Source organism: Trachypithecus francoisi, unplaced genomic scaffold (genome assembly GCF_009764315.1).
Source record: "Trachypithecus francoisi isolate TF-2019V2 unplaced genomic scaffold, Tfra_2.0 Lachesis_group3, whole genome shotgun sequence".
In the NCBI taxonomy this organism is placed as follows: domain Eukaryota; kingdom Metazoa; phylum Chordata; class Mammalia; order Primates; family Cercopithecidae; genus Trachypithecus; species Trachypithecus francoisi.
The window spans coordinates 29,908,197-29,932,473 of NW_022681468.1; the positions used below are offsets into that span (position 1 = coordinate 29,908,197).

Below are 24,277 nucleotides of genomic sequence, written 5' to 3' on the forward strand. Positions count from 1 at the left end.
TGCCTTGGAGTCAGGCCCTGGAAGGATGTGTGGCTTTCAACAGATAGAGGAGAGGGCATCTCAGGCAGGAGGGATGACATGATCAAAGCCAAGGACAGAGTAAAACTCAAGGCACAGGTTATATGCAGAAAACTACTGGAAGATAAATGTGAAAAGTTAGGTTGGGCCCAGATTATGAGGGTTTGAGGTGTCTGGATGAGGTATTTGACTTCCTCAAATAGGCCGTGGAGACCTAGTGGAGGTCTTTGAGCAGCCAGGAGGCCCGGAAGGCTGTGCTATAGGGAGATGACATGGGTGGGAGAGTCGAGGCTGGCTGGGGAGGGGACAGGATTGGAGGCAGGAGAAGCCCTCTGGGAAGCTATTGAAGGGATCTGAGCTGGACATGGTGGGGCAGCCACAGGGTAAGGCAGATGGGCGTGTGTAAGGGAGATCTGGACATCGCAAGGGAGGAAGAAAGATGTCACTAAGGACTTGAGTGCAGGTGATTGCTTCCTGGAGGCAGAGACTGCCTCTTACTCATTTTAGTCTTTCCAGGGCTTTGCACAGTGCCTAAAATACAGCGGACTCTCCCAGGCTGGGAAGAATGAGAACTAGGGAAGCAGGAGAAGAAGTTGGGTTGGAAGAGCAGATACTGAATTCCACACTAGAGGGTTTGACAGTGAGCTGCTTGGGGAAATTGGTGCCATGGGGCCAGTGGGCTTTGGGGCTGATGCTTTCAAAGGAGGAATCAGCCAAGTAAAAGGGCAATTGATGCTGTAGCAGTAGCTGTGATTTGTAAGGAAACTGTAGAAAGAGGAAAAGAAGAGGGCTGAGGTCAGATCACTGGGGAATGCAAGCAGAGGAGGAATTAGGAGAGGAGGCTGTGGAGGAACAGCCCTTGAGGGAGCGTGTGATCAAGAAGCGGGAACAGAGAGCATTTCAAGAAATAAAGGTGGTCAGCCGTGTGTAGAGCTGCCAAGGTTGGCCTGCCTGAGAACTCAGAAGAACACAACTGTGGAGTTGAGCAAATTCCTGCTCATTATTTAAAGGCCTAGCTCAGCTGTCATCTCTTCGATCGAATCGTCCTCTCTTTACTCCTTGGGAGAGAATTTGTCCTGTTCCGAGTTCCCCCCACTCCCACTGTGTGACACATCATTATGCCTTTGTGGGGCACTTGTCCACCGTCCTGTACTTGTCAGTGTGTGAAGCCGTCTTCCTTGTAGACAGGGCTCTTCCAGGGCCACAGGCAGGCCTCCTCCACCTTTGGATCCACTGTGTAATCAATACATTCTTCTGGTCCACTGAATGAACCAAGAAAAACAGGAGCAGGTCATGCCAGCGGATTGGAAGAGGGGCAATATTAAGGAAAAGAGGCTTCTCAATAACTCAGGACCTATAGGAGGAGGGGATGCTCTTGGGAAGTGGTTTTCTGTGTTGTTTTTTTTTTTTAATTCAGAGTAAAACAAAACACCATTGAACAGTTATTTCATATGGTACTAGATTCAAAAGGCACAAAAGAATATAGAGTGAAAAAAACGGTTTGTCAAAATGTTGTATCTTGGAGAATGTTCCAGGCAAAGACAGAAAATGCTTCTTCCTTCTTTATTCCATTGAATCCATGTAGAGACCTTGAGAAGGACAAGTTGTTTTTCATCTTTTGCTGTTATACATAGTGCTTTGATAATGACAGTGTTAACACCAGCTTCTTCTGAAGTCCTCAGGAGGGAGGGGAGTAAGTGGGCCCTGTAGTGAACTCTGTCTTGAGTCGGCTCCATGGGAGTGAGAAGGCAGCTGGGCTTCAGTCCAGGGCCCAGGGGAGTCTCGCAGAGAGTTAGTGAGCCCTGTGGCTTCCGAGGCTCTTCGCAGGCAGGGGCAGCCTCTAGCACTGTGGCAGCTCACCCCTCTGCTGTCTCCCTTCCTCCCAGACCTGGCCTACGGCTCTGTGATTACTGTGAAGAACCTCCGGATGGCCATCGGCTATCTGCACTCCCACAGGCACCTCTACCCCGAGGGCATTGGTGCCCGTCAGCAGCAGGTCAGTGAGCCTTTTGTGCACTTGTATGGCAGCAATGCTGTTCACCCTAACAGTTCACTCTCTTGCCTCCTGTCCTTTGCTTATCCCATTCCCCCTGCTTGAAACATTCTTCCTAGCCCTGCACCCTTCTCTTTCCTCTGACTAACCCCAGGCATCAGCATAGGTGATCTTCAGTGACCACCGTGTCCCACCTCTCCATGGTACTGGGTGGGGTGCCCCTCTGATGAGAAGCTTGGTGGCACCTTCCACATGCCTACGTGGTAAACCTTATATTGAACTGTGCGTGCTTACTTCCTGCCGTCTCTTTGGTACTTGATTGCTAGCTCCTGGAAGGCTCAGTTGCCTAGGGCAGTGCCTGCAATGGGATGGGTGATGAGTAAAGTGTGGTAGTTATGAACACACATCTGGGAACCAGACTAGGTAATCTGGGTGTGAAGCCTGCTTTCATACAGAGTGTCACTTTGGACAAATTCATCTTCTTGTGCTTCAGTATCCTCTTCTTCTTCTTTTTTTTTTTTTTTTTTGAGACAGAGTTTCACTCTGTCACCCAGGCTGGAGTGCGGTGGCGCGATCTTGGCTCACTGCAAGCTCCGCCTCCCGGGTTCACGCCATTCTCCTGTCTCAGCCTCCTGAGTAGCTGGGACTACAGGCACCCGCCACCATGCCCAGCTAATTTTTTTTGTATTTTTAGTAGAGACGGGGTTTCACCGTGTTAGCTAGGGTGATCTTGATCTCCTGACCTCATGATCTGCCCTCCTTGGCCTCCCAAAGTACTGGGATTACAGCCGTGAGCCACCGCACCCGGCCTATATCCTCTTCTTTAAGTTGGGGAAAATAAGTAGTACCTCTCTCCATCATAGGACAGTTGTGACGATTAAATGAGATAACAATGTGAAGTGCTTATGAGAGATTAGCCATGTGAGTATCATCTGAATGAGTGAACGACGCTGTGAGGGAGTGTTTGTGTGGCTGCAGTGTATGGTGCCTGAGAGGGAGAAGCAGGATGCTGAAGAGGTTGGTGGGGCCATATTGGGGAGAGGCCTGTGTTATAGTAGATTTGACTTTGCTCCGTAGACATTAGGGAGGCAATAAAAATTATTATGATTATGATTAGATCTCTAGTTTAGAAAGGTAACTTCAGTGGGAATGTGATAGCTCACAAGGAACCAGTTTGGAGGCAATAATTTTGACAAAGGACAGTGAACAGAGGCAAAAAGCATGGAATCTTTACAAAGATTTGTACTTTGCAAAAAGTTGTGCCTCTCCAAATGCTTTGTTTTTATTTCCCTTTTAGTTGCTAGAAAGTGACCCAGGGTGTATTAGTTCGATTTCACGCTGCTGATAAAGACATATCCGAGACTGGGCAATTTACAAAAAAAGAGGTTTAATTGGACTTACAGTTCCACATGGCTAGGGAGGCCTCACAACCCTGGTGGAAGGCAAGGCGGAGCAAGTCACATCTTATGTGGATGGCGGCAGCCAAAGAGAGAGCTTGTGCAGAGAAAATCCTGTTTTTAAAACCATCAGATCTCTGGCCAGGTGCAGTGGCTTACGCCTGTAATCACAGCATTTTGGGAGGCTGAGGTGGGCGGATCACATTAGGTCAGGAGTTTGAGACCAGCCTGGCCAATATGGTGAAACCCCATCTCTCCTAAAAATACAAAAAAATTACCCGGGCTTGGTGGCATCCGCCAGTAATCCCAGCTACTCAGGAGACTGAGGCAGGAGAATCACTTGAACCGGGCAGGTGGAGGTTGCAGTGAGCTGAGATTGCGCCACTGCACTCCAGCCTGGGTGAAAGAGCAAGACTGTGTCTCAAAAAAATAAAAAAATAAAACCATCAGATCTCGTGAGATCCGTTCACTACCACAAGAATAGCAAGGAAAAGACCCGGCCTCATGATTTAGTCATCTCCCACCAGGTCCCTCCCACAACACGTGGGAATTATGGGAGCTACAAGATGAAAATTGGGTGGGGACATAGAGCCAAACCATATTACAGGGTATTGGGTTTTAGTGTCAGTTTCTTATCCTTAATTCTCCATTCATGTCTGACCCAGTGGTTTTCAGCCCTGGCTGCACTTAGAATCAATGGAGAGATTTTAAAAAATTCTGATGCCTAGACTCCACTGCAGAGATGATGATTTCATTGAGCTAGGATGAGGCCCATGCATTTTGCATTTTTGGTTTGGTTTTAAGCTGTCCAGATGATTGTAAGTCATGTACACCCAGGGCAGAGACAACTAGCTGTACTGTGTTCTCATGTGGTGATAAATTGCTGCAGGTGTCATGTAGAAGACACTACAGTTACAGACGTGGTGACCAGAACATCTACACTGTGTGAAGGGAGAGAAAGGCCAAACTCTGAAAGGCTCTGTTAAGCTAGTGTTACGTACTCAGGGCCCATGTGTAGAGGTGTGAAGCGTGATGGTGGTATAGGGAAAGTGCATAGGGCCAAGGGACAAAACTGTCTGGCTTTGTCATTGACCAGATCACTTAGCCTTTCAGCCTGTTTCCTCATCTGTAAATTGAGGGGATTGGACTAAATAATTATCTCCAGTGGCCCTTCCTGCCCTGCAGTTTAATGTCTTGTTAACAGGTCTAGGTCTCTATTTTAGAATGTTTTTAAAGCATAGCATTTATAAAATTGGAAAATATAGAAAAGTATGAAAAAGAAAACAGAAACGACATGTAATCCCAGAAGATTAAGTGTTTATCTAAATGTTTTAACGTACAACATTCCGCTAAATTGGATACCTGTGTTCTTCGGAAATCTCATGGTATAAAAATCTCCATTGTCAAAACAAACATTTCAATGGGAAAAGGGGCCATGGACTGTACTCATGATAAAGAAATAATTTTTCTTGTAGGAATTTTAATCGTAATTGCTGTTGTAAAACAGACACACAAAGACTGCTGTGCTACCACACATCTACACCTTGTAAAACAGACACACAAAGACTGCTCTGCTACCACACATCTACACAGAGTACACACATGAGCATCATAGAACCTTAACTTCCTTGAGCAAATCCAGGCTGGATGGACGATATCGAACTTTTTCTCAGGAATGTAGAATTCATTTTAATTTCTTTATGAGCACCAAAACTTTTTAGCTTCTTGTATATCCTTAATATTATCCCTACGTTTTTTATTTTTTCTGAGGAATGAAGCAAATACCACTCAAAAGAAGCAGCCGTAATGCAGGCAAAATAATGTTTCCCCTCAATGCTAATTCTGAATCTTGTTGTAAGTACAGTCATGCATCGGGGGGCTACTGTCTGAGAAATAGGTCATTAGGTGATTTGATTGTTGGGTCAACATCGTAGTATGTACTTACACAAACCTGGGTGGTACAGCCTACCACACACCTAAGCTACATAGTATAGTTGATTGCTCCTAGACTACAAACCTGTATAGCATGTTACTGTACTGAACACTGCAGGCAGTTGGAACACAGTGGAACACAATGGTAAGTATTTGTATTAACTTAAACATATCTAAACATGGAAATGTTATAGTAAAAATATGGTATTATAATCTTATTGGACAACCATCATATATGCAGTTTGTTGTTGACCAAAATGTCTTTATGTGGCATATGACTGTAAATTGGTCATATTTTGTCCAGTTGCGGTTATAAAAACTCATTTGTAAGAGTTCTCTACTTGTTTACATAATTGGCATAATTGGATGTATCTAGTCTCTATCCTGGGAGCATTTATTTAGCTGCCCTGGTTTGAATTCTGTCTCCCCAACTCATAAGCTGTGTGACCTTGAGCAAATTACTTAACTTCAGTTTCCTTGTAAGTAATGTGGGGATAACCATACTACGGCATAGAGCTGTAATGATGTTTAAATGAAAGAAGACTTGCCCAGCCGGGAGCGGTGGCTCACGCCTGTAATCCCAGCACTGTGGGAGGCCGAGGTGGGCGGATCTTGTACAAGGTCAGGAGATCGAGGCCATCCTAGCTAACACGGCAAAACCCCATCTCTACTGAAAAAAAAAAAAAAAAAAACATCAGCCAGGCACAGTGGCTCATGCCTGTAATCCTAGCCCTTTGGGAGGCCAAGGTGGGCAGATCATGAGGTCAGGAGATCGAGACCATCCTGGTTAACACAGTGAAACCCCGTCTCTACTAAAAGTACAAAAAATTAGCCAGGCGTGGTGGCAGGCGCCTGTAGTCCCAGCTACTCAGGAGGCTGAGGCAGGAGAATGACATGAACCCGGGAGGCAGAGCTTGCAGTGAGCCAAGATCGTGCCACTGTACTCCAGCCTAGGCGACAGGGCGAGACTCCATCTCAAAAAAAAAAAAAAAAGACTTGCCCAATGTTTAGAACAGTGCCTGGTAATAAATGGTAGCCATTTTCAGCATTAGCATTTCATGAGTCTTTTCCCATGTTGCTAAAAAAATGCTCTGAAACATTTTTTATGGCTGTATATTATTCTATCCCAGGACATACTATCATGTTAACTATTTTTCTGTTACTAGACAATCATACTGTTTCCAGATTTTTTTGTACAAAATGTGAGTTAAATTCTAGGACAGGATATCTGTGGAGCTTTTTAGTTTCGTTTGGCCACATTATAGAAAATATAATAGCATGAATTTTTCATTTAGAAAGTTTGAGGCATGATCTGAATTACTTTTTTTTTCCTAGATGGAGTCTTGCTCTGTTGCCCACGCTGTAGTGCAGTGGTGTGATCTTCACCTCCTGGGTTCAAGCGATTCTCTTGCCTTAACCTCCCGAGTAGTTGGGATTACAGGCGCATACCACGCCCAGCTAATTTTTGTATTTTTAGTGAAGACGGGGTTTTACCATGTTGGCCAGGCTGATCTCAAACTCCTGACCTCAGGTGATATGCCCACCCCGGCTTCTCAAAGTGCTGGGATTACAGGCATGAGCCACCACGCCCAGCTTTAATTACTTTGAAAATGCACTTAAATCCTCATTCCGTTTTTGTGCTGAAGTCAGTTATATAAGGCCTCATGGTTCCTCCCTCTAGAAGGCTGGATAGAACTTTTAGGACAAGATGCAGAAAGATACAAAGAGACAAAAAGGCTCTTGTGGGACAAGGCCTCTAAATGCAGAAGGAAGGAGAGAATTTCACTCACCAGTGCTACATCTGAGCCCCATTGGGAAACATGGCCCCTCGGGTTGGTGGCTGGGGATTCTGAAATTGGCTTAAGCAATGTTGGTTTGATGTTGATTGTTCTTGGCCAGCTGTGCTGATAGTGATGGTATTCTCCCTCCTGCCTCCTCTTCCCTCCGCCCCCACCCCCCACCCAGGTCACCACCTATTTGCACAAGGACTACAACAACCTGTGGATTATCAAGAAACATAACACAAATTCAGGTAATGTGGTCAGAGACTGATGCTTCTTGTGCTGTTACTCTCTCTGAGCCCTCCTTAAGATTTCTCATGCCTGCAAAAGAATGATCCTGAGATGGGCTTTGCTAACCATCTTTGACATCTTTACTTATCTCAATTATCCTTTTAACTATTATTTATTAAGCACCTACTGTGTTCCAAGCACTGTTGTTGGCATAGAGGATAAGCATTGAGCAAAACAAGTAAGAACTTGCTCTTAGAGCTGTCATTTTGAAGACAGATAGCAGAGCCCAGATTTAATCCAAGTAGAGGTTACTTGAGCATGCCACTGGGGGCTGGTGAGTGGCCCCAGCTGAGGGCACCTGGCTGCTGCTCTCATTTCTGACATAGAGCACACCAAACATTGCACACTGTAGCAAGTGGTGCAGCTCAAGTTGTCTTGATAAGGTAGAATTCTGCCCACTGCTCAGCCCTGGCCTGAGTCAGTCAGTTGGAGATCTGAGGGGCTACTAGTCCTGTGACTGGAATTTGTCTAGACTAATTCCTGGGATGTAACTCAATGCCTGCTGATCTGTTCCCAACTGGCCTGGGTGAAGTAACTCTGCAGCACACCTATCAGGCTCTCAGGGCTTTATGACAAGAGTAAGAGCTGGAGCCAGATCTTCCTTTCTTTGGTCAGACAGCTAGCTACCTGCAGGCTGTGCCTCTGCTGCAGCTGAGAAGAGAACAGAGGGCATCTTACACTCACCTTCCGAGCCTGTCATCTCTGCTGACGGTCTTGTGCCACAGGTATCTCTGTGACTCCTCAGCAAATCCCACCTGGCTTAGCCTATCCCAGCTTAGCTGCTCCGGGGCCTTTGTGGAGAAATGGGCAGCTACTCACCTAAATCCACCTCCTGTTATTGCCATGTAGGCTAGAAACGTGGTGTATAAAACCACTTTGCATTCTGCTCCTTAGTAGGATAAATTATGACACCATTGGGCAGAGTCTGTTTCTATACCTTTATAATGGATATTGATTGATTCAGCAGGCCAAATGTGAGTGTTCTATCACAGTGAGGAGTTACGAGGGAAGACCAGTTTTACTTCCATCGTGTGGTCATGAACCAAGTCTTTGACATTCCTAGTCTGTTATTCCATTGTAACTTCTGAGTTAAGATGGTTGCATTTCATCGAAGTGATTAAGGATTTTGTGGGAGCTTTATAGACTAGGGTCTTTGTGTTCTTGATGGCTGTAAATGCCCCTCCCCACCAAATGCGTATGAAATAAAGCCTCCCTCCCTATTGACTTATTTGATTTGTCATCTTGCTAATTAATGCTCTTAAGAGACCCTAACAGGCAGCATGGAAATGGGCATCTCTTCAGTTGAGTTCTCTGATTCTCTCGAGAGCCAGTGATTTGCACTGGCAAATTTATCTTTACTGACCTTGATCTATTGATAGTGTGTTGGTATCTCACTGTTTGGGACAGAAATTTGCAAGGATCCATTCTGTGTTGCTATGATTACTGCCAGCTCCTTTTCCATGTCATCACCTTTCTAGATCCTGATTGGTCTTGACTTTGAGATGATACAGAAATAGTCCCTTAATCATTTCATCATTCTTTGCCTCATATTTAGCAAGTTTATTGCCAAAGACAAGATACTCGCTGGCACAATTGTCAGGGTTTATTTGATTTTGAGGAGAGTTGGGCAAGAGGTCATTTGTATGGAATTACTTTTTAGAAGACTATTATTACTACTAAAGTCTTATTATTTAGCTTCCCAGCTTAAGCTCCAGTGGGGCTTCAGCGCCTATTGGGTAAAGGCCACGTTCCCGCCTGGAATATGCAGTCTGGCCACACTCGTTCATCGCCTCATCTGTTCCCACTCTCCCCCACCCACCCACCCTTACAGTATGAAACCCATTTGCTATTCATCAAAGGAGTTTTTCTTCTTCTTCTTCTTTTTTTTTTTTTTTTGGAGACAAAGTCTTGCACTGTCACCCAGGCTGGAATGTAGTGACACAATCTCGGCTCACTGCAACCTCCGCCTCCCGGGTTCAAGCAATTCTCCTGCCTCAGCCTCCTGAGTAGCTGGGACTACAGGTGTGTGCCACCACGCCTGGCTATTTTTTGTATTTTTAGTAGAGATGGGGTTTCACCATGGTGGCCAGGCTTGTCTCAAATTCCTGGCCTCAGGTGATCTGCCCACCTCAGTCTCCCAAAGGGCTAGGATTACAGGCGTGAGCCACTGTGCCCAGCCAGAAGTTTTCTTCTTTCACACTTCTAGTGCCTTTCCCCCACTTGTCCACCTGACAAAATCCTCCCTTTCCTTTAGGAGTTTTTTGAAGCGTTGTCTCTGGGACAGCCTTCTCTAGTCCCCCAAGGCAATTTAGGGGTCCTTCCTGTCTGGTCTGAGAGTACCTGGTTATACCTCTAGCAGATATCACATGGTACTGTAACCCTTTACCAGTCGGCCCTTGATTAATACTAGCCTGGTAAGTGATTTTGGATATCAATGCTTGTTTATTTTTGGCAGATCCCCTGGACCCTTCCTTCCCAGTGGAGTTTGTGAGACATGGAGACATTATTCGACTAGAACACAAAGAGTAAGTCTATTTGCAGTTTGGATAAATAAATGGTATGGGCACCAAGGGGAGGCAGTTATTTTAAGAATTAAACAGAAGTTAGATTTTGATAAGGCTCTGGTCAATGGAGCAACGCTGCAGTGCGAGAATAGGAGAAGCATTTTATGAAGGTGATGAAATTGCAGGCCAGCCTTTGCCCCTGCCTACTGGGGACCTTTCAGTTTCCCATTTCCTAGAGGAAAATTTGAGTTGCCCAAAGCTGCTGCTGCTTTTTTTTTTTTTTGAGACAGAGTCTCATTGTGTTATCCAGGCTGGCCTCAGAGTCCTGGGCTCAAGCGATCCTCCCGCTTCAGCCTCTCAAATGGTTGCTATTACAGGCATGAGTCATCACACCCGGCTCCCAAAGCTTCTTCTTAAGTGGCTGCCTTTAGAAAGACGTAGGAATCTGTTTCTGAGAATATGGCAAGCTAGCTTATTTAACCAGTGTTCTCACTGAAAATGACTAAAAATGCTGGAATAATATAAAGACTTTTAAGAGCATAAAAAGGCTGACAAGATATTAAAGAGTTACCAGGCCAAAACCTAAGTGAAATGAGGAATCCAGAGAAATAAGTGAGACACTGAAGCCACTTTTGCTTTGATCCCACAATCTTGACTTTTGGCTGCCTCTGGAGAGAAGAGGTTTTAAAGTCAAACCTCTAGGCTCACCCAAAGTGGTAAATTTATTAAGTTATCCTCCCCCGTATTTGGAACCCCCAAAGGCTTGGGGTAAGGGTAAATCTGCCCTATGCACCTGTGCCCAGGAAGAATTACTTTAGGACCCAGCTAAGTGTTGGGGGTTGGGTGGTGAACTGTCCTTAGTTCCTGAGAAGTTGGAACTGCCATTTGATCCTCACATGAACTTGGGGCTCAAATTCATGTCACCTGGATGATCTCAGAATCTCCAAGCCATGAGTTTAAATGAACATGATCCTAGATTGGTCATGTGTCCTAGGTGCATGGCTAAAAGCAAATGTAAGCCCTCTGGGGAAAGACATTGTCCTTTGTTCCCATAAATAGTTTCTTAGTGACAATAGTACATGCCCGAAAGTAACAAAGCACACAAGAAAATAGGGCACTGTGTGCGAGAGCAAGCTGAAACGACAGAGAGCAGGAGCAGCCCCGTAAACATTTCATAGGCTGGAATTATCGGATACAGATTTTTAAAAATCAAGGGTGTGTGTGTGTGTGTGTATAGAGAGAGAAGCAATTAGCTGTGGGTTTTTTTCTGAGTCAGCTAGATTTTGAATACTTAAAATTTTTATTTTATTAAATAAATTTCATTTTGTCATTAATAAAAATTTATTGTAATTAAATTTTACTTTTGCAAATTTTCACAAATTTTATAATGAACATTTATTACTTGTTCCAGATAAAAGTGAGAGTTGTTACATAAAACTAAATAAATAAAAGCTAAATTAAACCCCTCTCATCCTCCACAGATGTCTACTTAAAAAACCTGGTGATGGGAGCAGAAAGAGTAAGGGGCAGTGAGGAGGTTACCTACCTCAGGCCATGCAGATTACAAGTTTTAATTTTTCCTCTCCTCAAACCTGCCTCCTAAGTCAGGCAAGCTAAGTGCTTCAAAGCTACTAAATGTGTGAAAGTCGCCCCCCACCTCCCTGCCAGCACCTAAAGTTAGCCCCTTTCTTGGCATGCCGTCCAGTGCTCCTACCATCTGTCTCTCCCGGTTTGGGCTCATCTCTTCTCCAGTTCTCACGATATTTCTTGAGAGTAAATAGGAAACAAGTTCCTGATATGTTGGATTTAATAGTTCAGATTCTAATTTTTCTTATCCTGACAGATGACTCTGAACATCCTTGGTAAAAGAAGAAATGTTGCACATCTTCTTTCTATAGGATAATGACACTTCTCTTTTCTAACTTCTAGAACTTCCCGGAACTTGCACAGTCACTATCATGAGGCCCCCCTGACCCGGAAGCACTATCAGGTCACCGGCTATGGCATAGTAAGTAAGCAACGGGGGTGTGAGCAGGATGTAAAAAGTTATGGGCCTTGGCTTAGGGTTGTGTGGTGGGATATCTCCTCCCCAGAATTCTGGAATGTTCCTGAGGATAAGAGGCTGCACAGGGAGTCTCTTAACATTTGGGAGCTTTTTGGCTAGGCTTGCTGTGGGAAAAGCAGCCTATGAAGTCTGTTTGTCTCCATCTCTCTCCTCACATAATAACCATGCCATTTACATGTTCTGGTACTTAATAAATATCAAATATGAATACTATTTGGATCTCTTTTAAAATCACCTTGGACATAGAAAACAAGGACCCACAATATGGCCCCCGAGGAACATGTATGTTTCTCTTTTGCCAGATCCCAAATTCTCATTAGCTTTATTTCAAGTATCACTTCCTTGTTCTGCAGCTTTTGTATTTTACTACCTCAAAGAGATGCAGCTAATAGAGTAAAAGCTCTATGAGTACTTATGGCTTTGGGAGTAACTGAAGACAAAAACTACTAGTGGAAAACTGTATACAGATTCTGGCCTTCAGGTGGATTTCCCAGCCCTTTTTCTGTTTGCTCATCCCACATTGTGCTAGGTCAAGACTGTGAACGTTCTCATCTTCTTTGTGGGCATCTTCTGAGAAGAATTAGACATACACGTCTTAATTTCCAAAATGCGATAGCCAGGCCAGACCTTTCTGGCTTAGATAAGTGAGTACCTAGATGGCCAAGGTAATGGATGCAAATGGCCCAGATCTGTTTCTGTTGGCTCAGAGTGATGTCTTGAGTTTGACTGAAGGGCAAAGACATCTGTTTAGAACTTGAACTCTATGAAGTGAAGAGTTGGACTTCTGGTTCCAGGGGTCATACTACTGTGTTTTGGTTGTAATAGTTAGTTTTGGGACAATGCCAGTCACCTGGGATATTTCTTTGGCCTTCTTGTAACCTCGTCCATCTCTATCATTGAGCCCGATTTGGTCTTTGATCTTCATAACATGGTGGCATCTGAAGGTGGCCATTTCCCTTTCTGACATATTTTCTCGAAAGTCCCCTCACTTTCTTTGTATTTTTTTCTTGGCTTTTGTGGCAGAATGGAACAGGGGACTCAAATGATTTCTGGCGGATTGAGGTTGTAAACAGAAAATTTGGAAACCGGATCAAAGTGCTGAGAAGTCGAATTCGCCTCATCCATTTGGTCACAGGTTGTGTCCTGGGCTCCTCGGGAAAGGTTCTGCCCAAGTGGTGAGTCTCTAGGGTTTTGCTGTCCCAATCAAGGGTCCTGATTTTCTTTTCACTCTACAAGGAGTATGCCAGAAGCTTTCGTTTTCTCATGTTCGCCTCCTGTCTGCTTGTTCTTAGTGGCAGATGGAGGGAGAGCAGGCATCGGGTGTATTATGGAGCACAGAACTCCAGGGAAGCTTTGGTGTTTTATGTGTTCTGATAGTTCAACATTTTCGCATCTGGCTGGTGCTAATAACTCTCTGAGTCTGTGTCTCTTTCAAAAATGGGACTACTGTGTATGCTGGACTATCCTAGGATAGTTGTCCAACATGGAACATGAAGAAATAATGGCCACCAGGTGGAAAAGAGAAGGAGCCTGTGGATTTAAGAGCAGAAGACAGTGCCGCTCTCTGGTGGATTTCAGGTCTTCTGAGAGACATCTGGGACTTCTGCTTTTCGCAGGGGCTGGGAGCAGTTGGAAGTTACTTGCACCCCATACCTGAAGGAAACCCTCAACTCCGTCTGGAATGTGGAGGACCATATCAATCCCAAGTGTGAGTGAGGTCACTTTCTGGGCTGGCTCTGGAGGGAAACATGTATAAGAAACCCGTATCTTAGAAAAGTAAGCGTTTGTAGACTCTGCTATGCCTTCAACTTGCTGCTGTTTGTTCCTTGTGAACACTCTCTTTCTGGAGTTGTCTGTACCTATATAGCATACTCCTTTCCTTCTCATCTACTCCCTCCGTAAACTCCTCTCTCTAAAGTGGCCAGTGGCCATCTGCAGGTCCATCTGTCTCGTCTTCCTCTGGGCTCCTCTCTCCTCTGCACCATGGGCACCTCCCCAGCCTCCAGGCTTGGAGCAAGCCGGTACTTTCCCTTTATGCCTCAGTGTAGAGTCGCTCCCCCGCCCCCCACGTATCCAGCCAACGCTTTTATAGAAAGTGACAAGCACAACCCTGATCTGTGCCCCACATCTCTACACCCAAGCTCCAATTTGATATTTCCACTGCATTGTCAGCTTCAACTCAGTAAGTATTTGGATTCATCATCTGTTTTCCTAAACTACCCACCTCAAGCTTATGTGTGCCTTCATTTTGTTCTTCCCACCCAATCTAGCCAAACCCACTAATCAACTAATTCAACAACTCTTGTATCAAGTATGCCAGGAACCATGTGGGGCCCTGTGGACATATTGGTGAGGAGACAGACTTGGTCCCTGTCCCGACAGCAACTGCTCCAGGGGTCCAGAATGATTCATTCCTCATTCCCAGGCCCTTCAAAGGGCCACAGTGACTGGGGGCTGTGCAGCTGTCCCTTATGCCTAATAGGAGAGCAGCATTTGAGCCAGTACCGGAGTGAAAAGTGATGGTGCTGAGAGCTGTCGGAGTACCAAGCAGCTGAAGCCTCCTTGTCTATTTCCTTTGCATTTCTTAGAATGCCTGATGAGTTCTTCATACAGCTAAGTCAATGATCAAGAATTGGGCCAAGCTTTCTTCTGTCTCTTCAACAGTTGTCAACTTGTCAGCAAGGCTGCACTTGTATTCTGGTGGGAATGTGGATACCATGGACAGACTGAGGAGAGGAGAGAATGTATGACAAAGGCTTTTCTCCTGCCTTTTTTTCCCCTAGTGCCAAACATCAGCCTGAATGTGCTGCAGCCCAGTTTTCCTGAGATCTTGCTAGAATCCCACATGGTCATGATCCGGGTATGTGTCCCCTTCTCATTTCATGGCATCTCTAAGAGCTTTTGGGCAGCCATGAATTTGGATCACAAGTCAATGCCATGCTACAGATCCATTCCCCCTTGTGGAGAAATTTGAAAGCGTCTTCACTACGGCTTTCTGTGATCCTCAAAGGCATTTCCCTCACCACAGAATGAGGATGGTGGTGATGTTGATGATACCAGTGAATGCTTGTACAGCTCGTGTGCCAGGCACTACGCGAAGCACTGTACATTTATCAACTCATCTGATACTTACTACAATCATGTGGAGGTTGCTGTCATTCCCAGTTACAGGAGAGGGAACTGAGGTACAGAGAGGTCAGGGAACTTGCCCAGGATCACACAGCTAAGTGTAGGAGGGAGATCCAGCCCTCAGAGCCAGGTTGGTAGGCTTTTAGAGTTACTGCTAGTTACCACTACACTCCTCCACCTCTAAGTGATCTGTAAATCTGTCCAAGTGGCAGAGCCCCTGAAAATCATAGTTCTCTTGGTTGAAGATCATGAGATACTGATAGTTCATTCCATCATACGAAATCAGGATCAGTTAGGATGGATAGCTAATTTGAGAGTGTTGTTTATATGCAGCATGAAATCCCAGCCACGAGCCCACTCATATTCCTGGACAGAAACTGCTTAGGCAGGGCATGGTTGATTCTTTTTTAAGATTTTCGAAGACATTGTTTGTGCTGTCTATCATTAGTAGCTGACAGCAGTTGTAGCATCAAAGGTTTAAGAAATCTTTAAATTGAGAAAATTCTGCTCACTAGCTTAAATTTTCCCCGGCTGTCATCCTGCTGTTTAGTGGAAGAGCCCCTTATTCTGGTTTATGGAAAACCTGTGTTCTGCAGGAATAATGTTTAAGAATCAATATTTCAAGCCAGTTCTGTGATTATCCCTCTACCCACAGCATTGCAGGGAGGTGGAGCACTTGTTATTTTTCCCCTGGTAAGCCATTGTCAAGTGGACTTTCCTGGAAGTGATTATGTAAGCAGTACTCAGGAAATATAGTTGACTTATTTCACCAGATTAAATTTTTAAAATTCAAATTTTGTCATTTTTGCACATTGGGAGGTGATGAGTTGACATTAAGCATCTCTGGGTCACTTCCTCTCTGACTCTCTGCTTGTAGCTGTCACTGTGGCCTGACGGCTTAGCTCTTTGAACATGTGCCTGTCAGTCAGAATATCATTCTGGGCTTGGGTCAAATTTTAAGACTAAATCTAGGAGTTTCATTTTGTCTTTCATTATCTAAGAAGTAGAGTCAGAGAAGAAAAAGGAAATAGGAGAGCTTTCTTATTTGGCCAACAAAGAGTCAGGGAGGGGAGAGAGATGAAAACACTAAGTCCAGACTATAGAAACTGCAGGGTCAGGGCTCTTCTGCCGGCTGAGTAGTGGCCCGGGACCTGGAGGAGAAGGCTGCCTTGCCTGGTGCAGTTGCAGGAATGAGCCCATCCAGATTTCAGCCATAGAGAACAACTTACAAGTACATATGCCTGTGATGGTTGCAGATTTTTCTTTCCTCTCTCTCTTTTTATTTTTATTTTTATTTTTATTTTTTTGAGACAGAGTCTCGCTCTGTCGCCCAGGCTGGAGTGCAGTGGCCGGATCTCAGCTCACTGCAAGCTCTGCCTCCCAGGTTTACGCCATTCTCCTGCCTCAGCCTCCCGAGTAGCTGGGACTACAGGTGCCCGCCACCTCGCCCGGCTAGTTTTTTGTATTTTTTAGTAGAGACGGGGTTTCACCGTGTTAGCCAGGATGGTCTCGATCTCCTGACCTCGTGATCCGCCCGTCTCGGCCTCCCAAAGTGCTGGGATTACAGGCTTGAGCCACCGCGCCCGGCCTCCTCTCTCTCTTAGTTTAGCAACAGGGCAGGATTTCTCAGAGTTTAATGTAGTGAATAAGATTCCCTTGGCTTGGTACAGTTCTGGCTGGAGTCCTTGGGTTTGGGACCAAACTGTACACTGTGAAGGAATTGGTTTCCCTCAGCAACTGCTCCAGGGGTCCAGAATGATTCATTCCTCATTCCCAGGTCCTTCAAAGGGCCACAGTGACTCAGGGACTGTGCAGCTGTCCCCTTTGTGTCTGATGCCCCCAGTGCACTTTTGACCTTGGAGGCACAACCTCTCCACCATGCAGAGGCCTGTAAACTCTTCCCAGCCCCTTGATGAACTGGATTCCTAAGGCACTGGGTGGCAGTCCACTGAACTTTCTGGATCTTTCTTAGGCTATATCAGTGGTTCTCAGTTGAGGGCGATTTTACCTCTCGGGACTTTTGGCTATGTCTGGAGAAATTTTTGGCTGGGAAACTGAGGGGCTGAGGGTAGGAGTGCTACTGGCATTCAGTGAGTGGAGGCCAGGAATGCCAAACACTCTACAATGCACAGGACAGTCCTCACAACAAAGACTCTTCCAGCTCGAAATGTCAGGAGTGCTGAGGTGGAGAAGCTCCGACCTAAGTCATGGCAGCTGACTCCTCTTCTGGGGAAATGCCTTTTCAGTCTGTCCCAGTGATGAGGCTGACCCCAGTCCTAGTGGTTAAAATCCCGGATCCTGACCCTACTCCTTCCTGTTTTAGCAAAGACCTGGTTTGCCCTGTAGAGACAGGTTAGCAGATGTTCTTGGCTGCTGGATTAGGGAAGCTGTGTCTGGGTCCTTCAAAGCATGCATTGGGGTTGATTTCTCTCTCAGTAGATGAAATGTGTTCTTGGAGGGAAAAAAAAAAAATCTTATTTTTTATGTATGAAGCACAAGTGAGATGTACAGTATAAAGTATTAAAATGTCATGGAGGATGTTTAGGGAAAAACTTGTCTAGAAATGCTCCTGGTAGAGGGGCAGTAGTGGGAAAAAAATGGTGGAGAAACACTAGGCTAAAGGACCTCTTCCAAGTCTAGGCATGCATGAGAGTTTCCGCTTTTCTGTTTGAAATTGGCCCCTGAAGGGAACAAATAAGTAAACCTTATTTAAAAAAAAAATTAAAAAAAAATTTTTGAGACTGAGTCTTGGTCTTTTTGCCCAGGTTGGAATGCAATGGTGTGATCTCGGCTCATTGCAACCTCCACCTCTCGGGTTCAAGTGATTCTCCTGCCTCAGCCTCCTGAGTGGCTGGGATTACAGGCACCCACCACTATGCTCAGCTAATTTTTTGTATTTTTTAGTAAAGATGGGGTTTCACCATGTTGGCCAGGCTGGTCTCGAACTCCTGACCTCAGGTGGTCCACCCACCTCGGCCTCCCAAAGTGCTGGGATTACGGGCATGAGCCACCGCGCCTGACAGTAAGCCTCATTTTATATCCCCTCTCCCATCATTTTCACACCTTGTCCTTGGCTTGGCAGATGGGTATATATTTTGTACCCATTGCAACAATTTCCTCATTCCCCTTTCCCTTCTTTTTCCCTAGCGTAGAGGGTTGGAATGGACCCCTTATGGGAAATGGAGGCTTGTTTGGGAGAAGTAAAGCAATTGTTGTAGGCAGGCAGACAGTGGCTGCAAGTGATCCCTGATTCTTCTCTGCAAGGGAAGGGAAGAAGAGAAGGTTCTGCTCGGCGCTTGGCCCTGTATCAGAGAAACCTGGGCCTCACATTTCTGTCAACCCTCCAGATCTCTGTCTTGACTAGCTTTTCTTTGCTACCTTCATGCAGGGGAACAGTGGCCTCAAACCCAAGGACAATGAGTTCACATCCAAACCCTGGCACTGGCCTATCAACTATCAGGTAGGATCCGAGGCTGGGGCTCCTCCCAGGAAATGGAGCCAAGAACGAGATCAGGGAGACTGGTGGAGGTGGGGGTGGGTGTGCTAGGGCAGGCAGATCTTGGGATGGGTTGGCCAGAGGCAGGGCTCTGTTTTCTGCCCTAATTCTGACCCTGCCTTCCCAGAGAGCTCATGTAGAATTTGCATAGCCTGAGCCTCGTGTCCTGCCTCCCTATCTGTGAAAGAAGACCATCTTCCTCCCCCTAGTGGGTGTGGCCAGGGATGGGCTGGACCTGGGTCAGCAGGGTGATCTCCGTTCCACAGGGCCTACGCTTCTCAGGGATCAATGACACAGACTTCCGAGTCTATCTGCTTGGCAACCCGGTGAGTGCCTAAACATTCCTGGCTCAGGCCCTGGAGCACTTGCCTATGGAGCGTGGCTGCGTTCTCATCTGCCCGTTCCCGTTTCTGCACAGGTGGTTTGGTGGCTGAATCTGTTGAGCATCGCCCTCTACCTCCTCTCAGGGAGCATCATTGCTATAGCCATACAGAGAGGGGCACAGCTGCCAGCGGAGGTTGCAGGTCAGGTCCCCTGGGGCTCTCCCTCCCCTGACCTGGTGGTGGCAGAGTGCCTGCACCCCTGGGGAGGGCCGGCTGCCTGCTGATAGGCCATCCTTTACGTTTACCACCCCACACCTTCCCTTATCCTTTGCTTTTGAAAGCTAACGACCCCCAAGTACCCAGTGCTGTGTTAAACACTTTACTTCCTACCAACAACCCTAGAGCGTTGGCTATTATGACCCCCATTTTATGGATTAGGAAACCAAGGAACCAAGAGATTAAGAAACTTGCCCCAGGACATACAGCTAGTAAGTGATAGAGCTGAGGCTCAAACCCATGCAGTCTGACTCCACCGCCTCACTTTTAGCCCCATGCTATGTACACAGCTGCCCTTCTTTTTTCTTCTGTCACCTCCTTGTTCCATGGCCCTGTCCTCTCTGGGCTAGGGAGGAGCCTCCAGGGTTATGGGGTTCCCATCCCAGTGCTGTTCTTGGTAACTTTGGCTGCCAGACCATGGGCCACAGCACCTGAGACAGTCACACAGGCCCTTTTGCCTCTGCAGCTCTCTGTCTGAACAGTCATAGTCCCAGACACCCCCTCACTCCATCCTCACCTGTGACCTCACCTTAGCGCTTGTCTGCCACTGCGAAGATCTGTGTGGCAGCAAAGATGTGGGAGGTGGAAGTAGGGAGTGAAGCTGTCTGCAGGTGTAGAGGGGTTTCTTTAGAGGCTGGGCTGCCTCCTGCTGGTGCTTGGTGCACCTGCCATTGGTACCCAGGCCTCACTAGGCTGGACCCTGACCAGAGTTCTCGAGCCCCAGCTTCTCTCTTCTTCCCGTTTCTGTAGCGTGGTTTGGGTTGGTCCAATGAGGTGATGTGACATATTCAAGGTCACACAGCAAGGAAGGGGCGGAGCTGGACCAGAGCCTGCAATCTCTGCCCACTCCTTGTCTTCTGACCGGGCTGTGCTGCTTGGGCCCAGGGTTGTCCCAGGTCCTGCTGCGAGGAGGCGGCCAGGTCCTGCTTGGCTGGACACTCCATTACTTCCCGTTCTTCCTGATGGGCCGGGTCCTCTACTTCCACCACTACTTCCCAGCCATGCTCTTCTCAAGCATGTTGACAGGTCAGTGCCACCCACCTGGACTTGGGAGGCAGAGCAGGTGGAGGGGAGCCACTGAGGGGCAGCAGTGCTGGGAATGACTCTCTGCTCCTTGACTTGGAGTGGCTCCTTCTTCTGTAGCCCAGAAGTCATCCCCTGCCTGGCTGACTCCAGGTTTCTCTCCTCTCCTCTGCTCTAGGCATTCTGTGGGACACCCTCCTGCGGCTCTGTGCCTGGGGCTTGGCCTCTTGGCCCCTGGCAAGAGGCATACACGTGGTGGGAATCCTGAGCCTGCTCCTGGGAACCGCCTACAGGTGAGCATCCCTGCACCTCACGTGCCCTCCCAGTGTGGGCTCAGTGGTGCCTCAGCCCTGATGCATTTGAGAATCCCCTGTGGTGCTTTCAACACCACCAGTGCCCATGCCCAGAGATTCTGCTTCACCCCGGCCCAGGTGGGGCCATGGTTTCCAGAGTCCCCCAGGTGATCCTAATGTGCAGCCAGGTAGGAGAAGCAGGGCTTAATCTGCCTTTTCCCCTTTTGCTGGTGGTTCAGCTTTTGTGCCATCCCAGCATACCTCGAAGGGTACCCATCTAGTCACAGTGACTCCCTGCCAAAACAGCTCCCAGAGGGGAAGGGTGGGAATAGGGGGCAGGGTACCCCTCTTTAGTCACCATGGCCCCTGTCGGAACAGCTCTTGGGGTGAGGGGGGAACCAGGTGGCAGTGGGGAACAGGGTATCCCTCTTGAGTCACTGTGGCCCCCTGCTGGAACAGCTCTCAGCGGGTGGGGTGGGAAGGGTGGGAGTGGGGAGTGTGTGGCTGAGTGGCTGGAAGGGAGAGTTGTTTGGAAGTGTCCCCGGTTCCCCAGTGGGTGCTGGGCCTGTGACCTGTGAGCACATGCCTGCCTAAGAGGGCTACATTTACATGTTGACAAACACCTCGGGCCAAATAGCCCATAACGGGACCCCTAGAAGGGCTGCCCTCCTGGGCCTCTTGGGAAGAGCCCCTTCCACGATTATCACTGAGTCAGCATCTACTAAGCTGTCCAGCTGCAGTGTGCCCAGCGGGACTCAGACAGACAAGGCCATGAAAGAGAACCGGGCTTGGCGATGGGGAATTTCTCCGGAGCTCCAGCAGGAGGAATGGAATTCAAACCCCTCAGCTGAGGCACTGGGGGTGCCAACTGCTTCCTGCTGGTTCTCTCACAGCTTCTACCTCTTCCACCCTCTGGCTTACGGGATGGTTGGTCCCCTGGCCCAGGACCCCCGAAGTCCGATGGCAGGACTAAGGTGGCTAGACTCATGGGACTTTTGAGGCCACTGCAAAGATTCCATCCTGGGTCCAGGACTTCCCAGGAGAGCCAGCTGGGGAGCAGTACTGGACCCTTCCAGCCAGGAGGAAGCTGCCTAAGGAGCCTGAAGAATTCTGCCCACCAGGACCCAGCTCTGGAAGTGCAGCGGGAACGGAACCCAGCATTGGAGAGAGCCGGGAGAGAGCTGCAGCTCCGTCCACAGCACCACAGAACCACAGAGAGGACAGCACCTCTCAGGCTGCTCCCTCGTGCTGAGCGCAGGGGAAGATGGGTGCCAGAGGGTGGGTGTGGGTGCGTGTGTATGTGAGGGCACATTGTCCATATCCCTGTGGAATACAAGCCATGTAACTGTGGACAGCTGAGTGTCATAAACTAAAATAGTCCAGGCTATAGTATTTTCTGGTATTTTTTTCATGTTGGATTTCTTTGGTTTTAGTTTGTAAGATCCATCAAAAATTCTCAGACCTCTAAGAGGGCCTTGAGGGCAGAGAATACTGACCTCACCTTGGGATGTCACCAAAGGCAGAGCAGATGGGACTGTCAAAGTTGTGTTGCCCTCCCTCCCACAAACAAATGAATCCAGCGTGGAGAAAGGCACACCGCTCCGAGCTGCAGGGCCTGGCTCCCACCACGCCCCCCAGTGGCTGCAGGTAGCTGGACTTCCTGCCTGTGATGCACAGAGAGCACTGGACTCCGGAGCGTCGCCTGCCTTAGTCCTTGGTTCCTCGTTTTTTTGGGATTGTCACACTGTGAGACTCAGGGGAGGAATGATGTCCTATCCTGGGCTGCTCAGTGTTTCCAGGCCCCGTGTGCCAGAGGCCGGGTCTCTCCAAGTGCATCTGGCCTGGCCTGGAGGGCAAGGCAGATGCATTCTCCTGGCTGCTGGGAGAGCCCTTGGGAACCGTGCTTAGCGCCCAAGGTAGATGAGAGACAGGACAGGGAATCTGCATGGTGCTGGGGCATGGGGACTCTGGCCTCTTCAGACTAATGTTCCTGTCACCTGCTAAGCTTTCCCAGTGTCACTTCTACAGTCCTCCTCTGCTCACCCCTCCCTCACTCTGGGCAATTCCCTTTCTCTCTGTCACTGCTGCAGCAATGAAGACCCATGGCACCTAGAAATGCATCCCAGCTTCCTGCGTCTACCACTCTGCAGCTCAAACAAGAAGCTCAGAGCTGCCCCTTCCACTTCCTCCCCGAAAGGGATGAAGAAAACCCTGTGGTAAAGGCCAGCCCCTCAGCCTGCCTCCTCCTTCCTGGTGCATGACAAAATATTTCTTTTGTCTCAGAGGACTTTGATGCTTCAAGATTTAATGATGAATCTGCCACACACCATTTTCCCTCCTCTGTAGCTCCCAACAACTCTGACAGGGTCAGATCTCTTTAAAGCATCTTCGGGAGGTGGTTGCCACGGAGACTGGATATTGGTCCCAGGGACAGGCTGTGCTACCTACTGGGTGGTGGGGAGGAAAGCTTCTGGCCATGCTTGGACATTCAAACCAACCATCATTAATGTTAATAGAGGAAATGCAGCAACATCAAAAGCAAGGCAGGTTGGTTAATTAGATCTGGGGCCTGATGACCTCCCTCTCCCACCGCTACAGCCCTTTTGACTTCCCCCAGCAGGAAGCGCTGTCTGTGCGGCTGAGTCTGGGCTGTTTGCTTAATTGCATTTCTGGCAGGGAAGGAGAGGAGAGATGGAGAAGCTCTGCTCCCTGCTTCCACCTCACCATGTTTCCTCCCCTCCCCTCCCTTCCTCTCCTGCCTCCCCACAGGCAGAATTGCTTTCTTCTGAGCCGGGTGGGCTCTCCTGCAGGTAGAATGCAGGGATCTGTGCTTGGCTCTTAGCAAAGCAGGTGGCCCACAGTGACCTCCAGGAGGTGGCTGATTTTCCTTTGTGCCTTCTTGTTTCTCAGTAGGAACTTGGAAGGCAGGAGCTCTGAAGGAGCCAGAGGGGCAGCCACCCCGCATGAGGGTGAGGAAGGAGAAGCCCAGCAGCCTCTACCCATCCCTCCCTCCCAGTTAGGCTGCACTGGGGCCGAACGCTTCCCCGGGCTCCCACTGCCTTCTACGGAGCCAAGGAGAATTTCCTGCCCACTTTCTCTTCCTCCATGCCCAAACTGGCAGGTGCTTCTCTGGGGGCAAGGTCACATGGGTTGATTTAGCTTTGAGTGCTGAGGTTCTGTTCTCTGCAAGATGCTGGAGAAAGGCTGTCAGGGTGCTTCTCTGAATATGGGCTTTCGCCTTAGCACTGGCAGAAACGTGATGTGTCCCACAAACTGCTGGTGGAGGAAGATGTTCGTCAGTCAGTTCAACCTCCATCCAGCTTCTTGAGCCTATTTGGTTTAAAAAAAAAAAAAAAAAGGCTTCTAATCAGAAGCCACTGACTTTTATAATAAATAGCAGTTGTTTTGAATGCCTTGTTGTGCTTGTACTTAATTGAATCTGACTTGCCCTCTGGCTCCCAGAAAGGCCTCCCTGAGAAGAATGTTTTGAGGGCAGGAACCACCCCGTGTGTCATGTCTGAGGCTGATCTAATTCCAGCAGAGGCCCTGGGCTGGGCAGGTGAGCCTGATTACTCCAGGGGGCATTTGGACCTCCCTATGTATACAGTTATTTGAGTAATGTTGGTCATCATTTTGGTGTATTTAAACTGATTCCAAAATAAATAGGAAGCTGGACCTCTGATTTGTCCTTTTTCAACCTGCTCACACGGCATAGAAAGGAGTGCAAGAAGAAGAGGTACAGTTGTCCCCTTCCCA

General features: G+C 47.7%; 1 protein-coding gene across 10 annotated transcripts in view; it reads left to right on the forward strand.

Moving 5' to 3' along the window:
- POMT2 (protein O-mannosyltransferase 2) overlaps positions 1-23,931 on the forward strand; it is a 48,382-nt gene extending 24,451 nt beyond the window's left edge. For 4 of the 10 annotated variants that reach the window (XM_033187272.1, XM_033187275.1, XM_033187274.1 and 1 more), the window contains 13 exons: positions 1,905-2,014; positions 7,306-7,372; positions 9,868-9,937; positions 11,846-11,924; positions 13,005-13,156; positions 13,598-13,689; positions 14,765-14,841; positions 18,499-18,570; positions 18,873-18,932; positions 19,025-19,130; positions 20,091-20,231; positions 20,407-20,521; positions 21,552-23,931. In XM_033187272.1, the coding sequence (XP_033043163.1) occupies positions 1,905-2,014; positions 7,306-7,372; positions 9,868-9,937; positions 11,846-11,924; positions 13,005-13,156; positions 13,598-13,689; positions 14,765-14,841; positions 18,499-18,570; positions 18,873-18,932; positions 19,025-19,130; positions 20,091-20,231; positions 20,407-20,521; positions 21,552-21,825 (1,415 nt within the window). In that variant the 3' untranslated portion in view covers positions 21,826-23,931. Of the gene's footprint in view, positions 1-1,904; positions 2,015-7,305; positions 7,373-9,867; positions 9,938-11,845; positions 11,925-13,004; positions 13,157-13,597; positions 13,690-14,764; positions 14,842-18,498; positions 18,571-18,872; positions 18,933-19,024; positions 19,131-19,331; positions 19,418-20,090; positions 20,232-20,406; positions 20,522-21,414 lie in introns of those variants that run through there. The other 6 variants (XR_004431475.1, XR_004431473.1, XR_004431472.1 and 3 more) reach the window with 6 other exon arrangements.
- The last annotated feature ends 346 nt before the right edge of the window (positions 23,932-24,277 follow it).